This window comes from Echinops telfairi, unplaced genomic scaffold (assembly GCF_000313985.2).
Source record: "Echinops telfairi isolate 266 unplaced genomic scaffold, ASM31398v2 ScPeMD7_7466;HRSCAF=8504, whole genome shotgun sequence".
In the NCBI taxonomy this organism is placed as follows: Eukaryota; Metazoa; Chordata; class Mammalia; order Afrosoricida; family Tenrecidae; genus Echinops; species Echinops telfairi.
This window is the reverse complement of record NW_022111366.1, coordinates 1516353-1527051: the sequence shown is the minus strand read 5'-3', so window position 1 is coordinate 1527051 and position 10699 is coordinate 1516353. Positions and strand designations below refer to the sequence as shown.

At 42.2% G+C, this 10699-nt stretch overlaps 1 protein-coding gene across 2 annotated transcripts in view; it reads right to left on the bottom strand.

Moving 5' to 3' along the window:
- The window catches only part of FMO5 (flavin containing dimethylaniline monoxygenase 5), a 33905-nt gene that overhangs the window by 9087 nt on the left and 14119 nt on the right, over positions 1-10699 (bottom strand). For both annotated transcript variants that reach the window (XM_045283749.1, XM_004717262.2), the window contains exons 4-7: positions 10084-10246; positions 9195-9337; positions 4591-4790; positions 1136-1488 (exon numbers count right to left, since the gene is read on the bottom strand). In XM_045283749.1, the coding sequence (XP_045139684.1) occupies positions 1136-1488; positions 4591-4790; positions 9195-9337; positions 10084-10246 (859 nt within the window). The remainder of the gene's footprint in view (positions 1-1135; positions 1489-4590; positions 4791-9194; positions 9338-10083; positions 10247-10699) is intronic.

The window sequence follows — 10699 nt, the reverse complement described above, 5'->3', positions numbered from 1 at the left end:
AAAAGGACATTTCAAGATCTAAGGAAAAAAAAAAAAAAGAGTTACAGTCTCAGAAACTCACAGGGACAGTTCAGCCCTGTCCTATAGGGTCGTATGAGTCAGAATTCACTCTTGCGTGGCAGTGAATTCTGGTTTTTGGTTCATGCCTACTTTGGAGGGAGTTCTCTGCTATGCTAATGGACAAGATTAAGGCTGGATGTAATCGGAGTCGCCACCTTACGAGAGGGTGTGGACCACGTCACCAGCCTGTGTTTCCTTGGGGGAATGGTCTGCTGAAGACAAAACCCGCACCTCCATCAAAGCCGCTCCTCTGAGTATACGCGCCATTTGGAAGCACAGAGGAACGCCAGGCCACTGGAGGAAGACCCAGCAGGGGACATGTTTGAGAGCTCCATCTAAAGTGGTGGAGGCCAAGACCAGAGGCACCCGGTGCTTTGGCACGGAGACCGTGGGACAGAGCAAAGGAGCCAGGCTGAGACCAGAAGCCAAAGCCAGGAAACCAAGATAGAACCGAGGAGCAGAGCCAAGACCCTGGGGCTGGATTTATGCAGGGGAAGTGAGAATTTGACAGGTTTAGTCTTCCACATTCTGGACTACTCTCTAGCCATGTATCTGAGATTAAGTCACATCATTTCTTTATTTTAATTTTTCTATCTGTAATGGAAAAAGTTCTTTTGCTTCACAAATATATTTGTCTGCTAAAATAAAAAACCTCTGGTGGGTACCAAGTTCAAGCCTATTCAAAAGTGCCTTGAAAGAAAGTTGATTTTTCAGATCTACATCTGAAAAACCAGTCATTGACAATCCTATGGAGCACATCAGTCTACTTGATGGCATTTGTTTTTTGTTTTAAAAAATCAGGTTTGGCACAATCTAATCTGGAATTGTACATTGAAAAGCATGTGTCTGAGGAGGACCCCCCCCCCCAACTAAAAAAATCCCATGTCCATCCCATTGCAGACTTACTAAGTAAACATCATCAGAGATTTCCCAGGTTGTATATATCTTTGGTTACAAATCACTACTTAAGAGTCAGGAGCTCCTATATACCATTTCTAGCTATTTAAAAGCAAATGCATAAACAGAACTCAACACACCAACAAATAACAGGTGGTCAGCTTGCACGGTCACTCACCTTTAAACACTTGTGTGGCCCAGCGTCCTTGAAGTTCTGAAATGGGCATAATGGCTCCCAAGGGTTGTATCAAGCCTATGATCGCAAGAGTTGGCTTTTCCAGGTTAGGAGGGAAGACCTTTTTGTATAGGGATATCTTGTTTCTGACAACTTTGACAGAATCATCAAGAAAAGGAAAGGCAAAACTATAGCCTGTGGCAAAAATAACAGCATCAATGTTATCCTCCCTGGAGCCATCTTCAAATATGGCAGCTGTCTCTGTGAATTCCTTCACATTTCCTTTTACCTTCACCAATCCAGAAATTATGCGATTTGGCAAGTCATCGTTTACCGTTGGATGTTGACTCAGAGCTCTGTAAGCCGTGATAAAGACAAACAGATGGAGAAAGAAGAACAATCAAAAGAGAGATCCAAAACAAACTAACCTCCCTCCCGCCCAGAGAAAGTACTGTGTAAGTAAAATCCTGCTTTGGCAGAGGTCGCTAAGCAATGTTCCAGAGATCAACTGGGTGGCTGATGCCGAAAATCTGTGAAAGATCAAATTTATGCGTGCTCGGTACAGGTCAGGATCTCGGAGCAGAGGTTGGACCCGGGATGCTGCCATTGAAAGGAAGAATGTTGGAAGGGTGAAGAAAAAACAGTGTCTTATTTGGGGAATGCATAAACAATTTCTCAAGGGAATCGTAATAGTTTCTGTTATATGACAAAGCGACAGGTCAATAGTTTCTGCCCATATAGCTATCTACCAGGCTGAACTTGCCTGTTAGAATCCTGTTCAATCTTATTTCCAATTGCAAAGCCCCTGCAGCTAAACTTAGGCCATCATTTTCCATATTGTATTATAAATTACATGTATATAATCCCTTTGCAGCACAGTGACGTATCTGACTTTCACATAGCCCACGGAGGAGGCGGACGGGCCATCATCCAGACTCTGTTGGTGTGGAGACTGAAGGCTGAGAGGTGAAGGGATTTGCCCAAGGTTACACAGAATTTATTCCAGAATGAATTCCTATGAGTTCCTTACGTTACTTTAGGCCTATTAAGTACTATACCCTTGGTACAGCATAGGGAAATGGTACCAAACATAAGGAAAGTGGGATTCTCATAATTTTGTGTCTTTCTAAAAAGCAGTCTGAGCCCTTGGCTCCTAAGGTCCCTGGCCCTCAGAATCCTCAGCCCATCCCATTTGAATAGAGCTGACCTAGCCTGCGAAACAGGTTGTGTTTAAACAACAATTGACTTGTTTGTAACATTTGGTTGTACTTTGAATCTAATAACTTCAGGTATAGATTTAAAAATTTAATCCCATCCTTATGGTTTCTACCTCTTCCCATTACCAGTACCATCATCTATGTACTTGCTCAAGCCATAGAACTGTGAGTTTTACCACTGGGTCACCAAAGCTTTTCTCTTTCTCCCCTTAGCATCCACAGAATCGGTTTCTCTATTTTCTATCAATTCCACCTTAGCTTTTAGGCCCTCAGAGTTTTTTACCTGGATTATTACAATTGTCTTCAGAGCCTCCTGGCCACCCTCTTTGATCTATCTTCTAGACCACTTTCAAACTGTTTTAGAAATGTACTTATTATTAAGTCACTCACCTGATTAAAATATGTCAATGACTTTTATGCACTCCAAATTTTATACTTAGCATAACATACAAAGGTTTTCATGTACCTGGAAATCTATTCTTCAGCCATATATATGCCATATAATCTCGTCACACCTAAATAGATGCAGGTCCAAGAGCATGATTTTGGCAACTCGAAGACCTTGTGCTTGTAATACTACTCCCCTGCCCTAGGTTTCTGGCCATCTCCCTTTACTCCATAAAGCCTCAACACCGTTTTCAGCCATCAGAGAACTAAGGGGCCGACAGGAATACTCGGAGAAGAGGTTGCCGGCGGACCAATATAAAGTATCACCCAACTGGTAAAGTTCACCGGGAATAATAGTTTACAGTGGGGAAAATTGGTGGGAAACACCTCAGCCACGTGGTCAAATTTAGTGTCACTCATACGGGACAGACTGGCATCATGCACCTCCTGAAGTGACCCATGGAGAAGGGCACAAGGTCACCAGGGTAGCATTTGTGTCAAAAATATTTGCTGGAAAATAAGCACAGAGAAGCAACGCAAGTCCAAACTGAAAGACATTCCTCCAAACAGTTGGCTTGGGATTCTTCTAAACAGTCATGTTGAAAAGCAAACAAACAACCATAGAAAATCAGCTGAGGTACTGTTCCAGTCAAGAGACAGGAAAACAAAAAACAGTGGTGTGAGACAGGAAAACAAAAAACAGTGGTGTGAGGTTTGGCAGGGTTCTGGATTTAAAAGAAACTATACAGAACAATTTTGGGGCAACTGGGGGAAATTTAAATATGGACAATATAATCTATAATGATATTTAATCAATGTTAAATTTCCCAGATGTGATCCTTATATTATGATTTTGTAGGGGAATACCTAACATTCTTTTTGTTAGGTGATATATAGTGAAATATTTTGGGTACAGTGTCTGAATGATTATATGTATATATTCATGTATATATTTATCTAACTATCTTAAGAGAAGGAGAGAGGAAATAAAAATAGCAAAATGTTAATATACAAATCTATGTAAGGGCTGAGTCTGCCATTTATAAGTTGTGTGACCTTGGGCAAATTATTTAGCTTCTTTAAGTTTCAAGGCCTATATTTGTTAAATGAAGACACAAATAGTGCCAATCTATTTGACTTCTGTGAAATGGAAATGAAATGAGATAATGCATGCAATTCATCTAATGCTGTGCTTATCGTAGAGTAAATCCCTAAAAGATAAGGTCTTATTATTGGTATTAGTACTACTATTGTCTTTTATCCCTGTGATCTCATGCCCAAGAGAATGCCTGGCTTATCACGGAAGCTCAATGTTTGTTTGCAGGATGAATGAACACATGCTGCACACTGCACTGTACTACCACTGGGTTGGTGTCATTGATGGACATCTTGTAAGCAGAACTGATGCCTGGGGAAGGGAGGAGGAGGGAAATGCCAAGGAGCAGCATAAACTATAAACCTACAGGCCAGTAGATGTTGGACTTCAGTGGAAGAAAAGGCAGGAAATCTGATTGTAGATCTGAGGATTTTCTTAACGTATAGGCACAGAGCTCTGGTGGCATAGTGAGTTGAGTATTGTAATGCAAACCACAAGGTCAGCAGTTTGAACTCAGCAGCCCCTCCACAGAAGAGAGATGAGGCTTTCTGCTCCGATACAGATTTACAGCCTTGGTAATCCACTGAGGGCAGTTCTACTCTGTCCTGTCAGGTCGCTCTGAATGAGGAGGGGCTTGCTGGCAGTGAGTTGGGTTTTTGGCTTTGGGTGGGTAGCGGTAGCGCTACTGGTAACCTACATGAACAGTCCTTATTCTTGTCCCTGGGCCATTACCTCCCTGCTCCCACCCAGGAACGTACCTGTGTTTAGGCTTCAGGCCAAACAGTTCATGGTCAAATCTTTGGTTTATATTTTTTTCCAAAATTGTGTTTACTAATGACATACTAAGCATATTCTTCAGAAAATGTTTAAACCGAGAAGAGAACAATACATCAGCAGGATATCCATGGTCCCCGACACGATTCAGGATCCAAGCACCCCTCCTGGTGCTGAGGAAAACCTGGAGCAGAGGAAACAAGGTTCGCTTTTGCCACTCTCTTGCTCAGAATCCTTCAGACGCCCTCCAGCTTCAGGATTAACCTCAAACTTGCAGACTGGCTTTTTGATCTCTGAAAAATCTTTAAAGAATAAATTTAATTTGCTGCTATTTCCCCCCCAAACACTATGCCTACAATTAAATTGGTGTACTCGTTGTTCCGCATGTGTCTTTCTCGGTGCACCACTGCATTTCTGTTTAGTGTCATTACACCCAGATGGAAAGCCCCGTGCCTTTGCCCTTGACTGCCCATACCTAGACTAGAAGAGCTAGCTCCAGGCGGCTTCCTCCACGAAGCCTTGCTCTCCACATCTGGTCTTTGGTGGCACTTACACCTGCAGAACTCATTTAAAGCCATGGAGATCATTTTATCCAAACTCCTCAGCCTTTTTTGTCTTTGACATCATTTAGATTACTACACTAAACTGTTACTCATCATTTGTATTGATAGTGAGGCATTTGACTATGTAGCAAAGTATGGCTAACATTACTAAGAATGATGATTCCAGAACACTTACTCATGTGCACTCCTGGGTAGCCTGTACACAAACCAAAGACAGTGGTTTGGAAAGAAGGGGATACTGCATAGTTTGAAATAAAAAAGGCATCACTGTTATATCCTTCCACCAAACTTATTCAATCTGTATGATGACCAAATCACCCAAGGGCCCCGGCTGTGTGAAGAACAGCAGGGCACCGGGATTGGAGGGAGTCTCACTCACAACCTCGCCGATGACACAGCCTTGCTTGCCGACCGTGAAGAAGACTCAAAAGACCTACTGATGACGAAGGAAGGGTACAACCTTCACGATGGATTACACCTAAAATTGAATCAAGATCCTCCCGCTGGATCGACCTGTAAGCAACAGCCCATTAAATGGAGAGAAGGCTGGCATTGTCAAGGATTTAGTTTTACTTGGCTTCTCCACCATCAACTGGAAGCAGCAGTCAGGAAATCAAATGACACACTGCGTTGGGCAAGTCTGCTGCGGGAGACTTCTTTAGAGTGCTGATGAGCACGGATGCCATTTTGAGGACAAAAGTACACCTGACCCAATTCAGGTCCTTTTCAAATGCACCCTATGAATGAGAAAGCTGGATAATGAACAAAGAAGATGGGAGAAGAACTGAAGCATTCAAATTGTGTTGACGGTAAAGAACAGTGAATGTGTCTTGGACTGCCAGAAGAACAAATCGTTCTTACAGCCATTATGTAACCTAGAAGCAAGTTTGGTAACACTTCATCTCATGAACTTTGGACATGGTACCAGGTCCTGGAGAAGGACATCATGCTTGGTAAAATAGAGGGTCAGCGAGACAGAGGAAGACCCTCAAAAGATGGATTGACACAGAGGCTGTAGCATGAGGTCCAACAGACCCACTGTGGAGTGGCCTAGGGCAGTGCTTCACCCTGTTGTACATATGGTCACTATGAGTCCGAACCAACCGGACAGCACTAATGACAGCAACATTGATATTAAACTTGTTAGGCTTTTACTCTCTACTTCTTCAAATGTGTTTTCTCAACAGTGGGAGGTATATCCTAGAAAACTTTTAGTCTCCCCAGCACATGATTGTTTCTGTTTATTTTAAGCCATTGTGCTAGGCCCTTTATTTATATTGTTATTTAATCAACACAACAACCGATCAGGAAAGGTCTGAGTAACCCTATTTTACAGATGAGATGTATAGAGAGAATGAAGAACGATGCAGACGGCTAGCAAGCTTCAGAGTTGACGCTCTAACCGAGTCTGACTGGCTCCAAAGCCTCTGCTTAGAGATGTTTCACTGGTACTCAGGGGAGGAAGATCCAGATGTTAGCCGAACAACAGGCTTTCTGAACAGGTAGGGCTTTCTATGTCCTTTGCTAACCAAAGCCCCATCTTCAGTGTGGATAACGATTCCATATTACCTTGCAAAAGAATTATTTTCCAATATTACAAAGCTCTCTGGAGAGGATTCCCAGAATTGTAAGGTACATAAGTACATTACTTCGTGGTCTTTTGTGGAAGCTCTATTGGAGAAAGATAATCTGTCTACAAAGAGATAAACCTAAAGGAGTCACACCTGTGCTACTGATTTTATTGTATGAGCACTATCATAAGTAAGCACCTTTACATGTCACAGTTGACAGAGCATGCATGCTTGTAGGCATCAGTTGAATTTTGTGTGTGCTGACTGTATAAATCTGATGAGTCATAAAAGTGCTCAGAACTTCATTGAAAAGGTTCCTTGTTTGTTTTTTAAAAGTGATAATGATACACATATCCCAAGGAATTTGTGAGTATTAAATAGTATTTTGGGGGAGAAAAGAGTGGTGCAGAGTAAATATTTAATACGTGCTAATGCCTATCACAATCCTTATTCCAGGTTTCCACCTGTATATACCCTTACTTTAAGCAAACAGAATGGCTCTAAAATTGGAGTTCTAAGAGGAAATGTAAGGAAGTCTTGTTTAACAAGAAAGGAATTTTTCTCTTCACAATAGCATTGCTTTTATATCCCACACTTTCTTTACACACTGGAATTTAAAGTCCATTAAATTTTTGTTTAGTCCATTAAATTAAAAAAAATCATTTATAAACAACTTCTCAAAAGTACAATCGAGTATGGGGGAGGTGGGACATAATCTGGACTTCTCTGTGGTTTTACTGTGTTGACCTAAACCTTCTTGGCACAGTTATCTCCACCTATTCTAGCTGCTTGGTTCTTTTGGCAATCTGTGATTCCTCAGTGCAGGTAAAGTCCAGCTCCCTTTTAACTGACCATGTGACCGCCCCTGGTAGGGGCTAGGAATCCTCATACTTCTGTCATAGTGCCCACACATGTGTTAGCTCTTTCTTACTTACATACCTGTTTCTTGATATGCCCACTGAACCACTTCATGGAGTGATGTAGAAGGTAGATTTTGTGGTGACAGATGGGAATAGCACTGAGAAGTGTTATTGGAATAGAGTTCCTGGGTGTGAGCCCTTGAACAAAGTTGGAGCATTAGGTTTTGCTTTTAACCAAATTAAAGCGTATTTGTGGAGAAACACGGTTTCATGAAAGATACTGAAGATTAATAGCAAGACATGAATAACAAAAGACAATAGTGGCTTATCCTTTTCATGCACTTTGTAGTGAAGATACTTTCTATTCAAAATATGTTGGAGCAAGAGGACTTCACAATTGTGCGGACAAATTCTATTATCTTTAGTTCCATTTTTCCACAAAAATTTTTAAAAATCATTCTATTGGGGGCTCGTACAATTCTTATTATAATCCATACATACATCCATTGTGTCAAGCACATATGTACATTTGTTGCCATCATCATTCTCAAAACATTTGCCTTCTACTTGAGCCCTTAATATCGGCTCCTCATTTCCCCCCTCCCTCATGACTTCCCCCTCCCTCATGAACCCTTCATAATTCATAAATTATTATTATTTTGTCATATGTTACACTGTCCGACATCTCCCCCCGCCCTCTTTTCTGCTGTCCATCCCCCAGGGAGAAGGCTATATGTAAATTCTTGTAATCGGTTCCTCCTTTCCACCCCACCTACCCTCCACCCTCCAGGCATCACCACTCTCACCACTGGTCCTGAAGGGGTCACCTGTCCTGGATTCCCTGTGTTTCCAGTTCCTATCTATACCAGTGTACATCCTCTGGTCTAGCCGGATTTATAAGGTAGAATTGGGATCATGATAGTGTGGGGGAGGAAGCATTTAAGAACTAGAGGAATCCACAAAAGTTTTTGAAGTCCCCTCACATGATGGGGAAAAAACCCCACCAAGGAGATAGAAATTGCTCAAGAGTGAACACTATTCTGACTGTACGGGACACTAACTGAGTGGAAAGACCAGGGAGAGCTGCCTGTGTGTGCTACAGTGTGAATGCCTTTCATATTGATGCCCATGTTGTCTTTGGAAATGAGTAGGCTATCTTTTCCGTTTGACGAACGAAGAAGAAAAGATAGCCTTCAACCTAGGAGTGAAATACGTTCAAGGACCACTGTGCATTTTCCCTCACTTGTGAATATGGCACTTGTGCATGTCCACTACATCTCCTTCACTTAAGTGCTACGTCAGTGAGCGCTCTCAGATCCAGACACATATGCTGAGAAGATGGTTGGTTGGGATAATGAGCACACGGGACAGGAACTGATTCTTTAGTGTGAGGCCAGCTCAAAAAATGGAAATTAACTTTGGCTCCATTAGCATCCATCATTTTATTATAAACCGAGGTCCCAAAACCCATTTCTCCATTTGCCACTGTCACTGCTGGTTAGATGCAGGTACCCACACTCCCTGTTGGCTCAACCTACAGCTTCCAGGATGATTCCCAGCCAGGGTTGGGGGCCATAAGTAATTCAATTCAAACCTGCTGAGCTGTGTGACTGATCTCCACAGCCAAATCCACTCCAGAGTTTCCAATGCCAATTATGATGACTCTCTTTCCAGTGAAGCCCACCGGGTTCTTGTAGTCTCGACTGTGTAAGTACCGTCCTTTGAACTTCTCAATCCCTGCAAGGGAAGGACGTGATCTCTAGGTGACAGTTTATCTGAGGGACATTATTTGCCAAATCATCCCTCTGCAGTCAGACGCGCCATGTTCTCCCTTCCCTCAGCTACTCCCTAACATTGCTGGCTACTCTGTTTTCCATAGACTGAGCAGAACCTGGTGGTTTCCTTCTAGAAATAGTCTGCTTCATCTGCTCCAGTTCTGTTCCTTCTATGGCCTGATAGACTCACAAATCCAAACTATCACAGAACATTTCATTCCTCTAAATACATACTCCCATTTCAATTAGGAGTATATATTTATGCACATATCATTTCCCTCAAAATATGAAAATCAGGGGAAAGACTACTTTTTCCTCCTTTTAAAAAAGTTTTATTGACATATAATTCCCAAACTGTAATTACATTCTTTTTTTAAGTTTTCACATTTCCCTTAACAGCTCAACATTTCTACTTGCTTCCTTGACTAATGAAAAATCTCCATGCAACATAAGAACATAAGAACTCCATGTTTGGATTTTATATTTTTTAATTCTTAGATAAGCTAATCCCCCCCCCTACAAATCTCCAGAAATACTGTTACCTCTCCCCCCAAATAACAGTAATTTAAGTTACTCAACAGGGACAGCTGCAGAATTAAGCATGACTTCATCCTGAGGTTAGGGTCCCTCAGACCCTCATACTCTCATTGCTCAGGGGTCAGCTCACAGGCATGGCATGGGGGTTTTCCTTCACGGTTGCTTACTCACCAGGGAAGCTTTCCAGGGGAAGGTTAACATTGGTGTGATGGCCGGTGCAAACCATGACTCCATCAAAGACATTCATGTCCTTTCTCCCTTCACACTCGGTGACCACTTCCCACTGGCCCGAAGTAGAGAAGTCAGGCCGCTTCTTCACACTGCACACAGTGGTCTGAAAGGAAGACGAATCACCACAGGACAGCCTATACGGCAGGCAGCTCCCCTGACAGGACTCTCCTTACAGAGGGTTACACAGAGGACTGAGGCCACAGGCTCCATTACATAAGAAGTTCATACAGGGATATTTGATCTTCATGTCCCACAAATTTAAAAAAAATTTAAAGCTGTATCAGGCAGGCTTAGTACAACAGTTACTAGGCTAGGCCTCCCTCTCCTCTGCTGCTGCTTTTTACAAATACTATTTACTGGGTTTCAGGTGAAAGTTTACACATCAGATGATTTCTACACTGTGTTAGTCTGGGTACTTTAGAGAAACAAATCCACAGAAACTCATGTATAAGAGAGAGTTTTATATAAAGGTTAACTGTGCATCAAGAAAACATCCCAACCCAGTGCTGCCCAAGCCCACAAGTCCAACATTAACCCATTAACCCATATGTCCAAC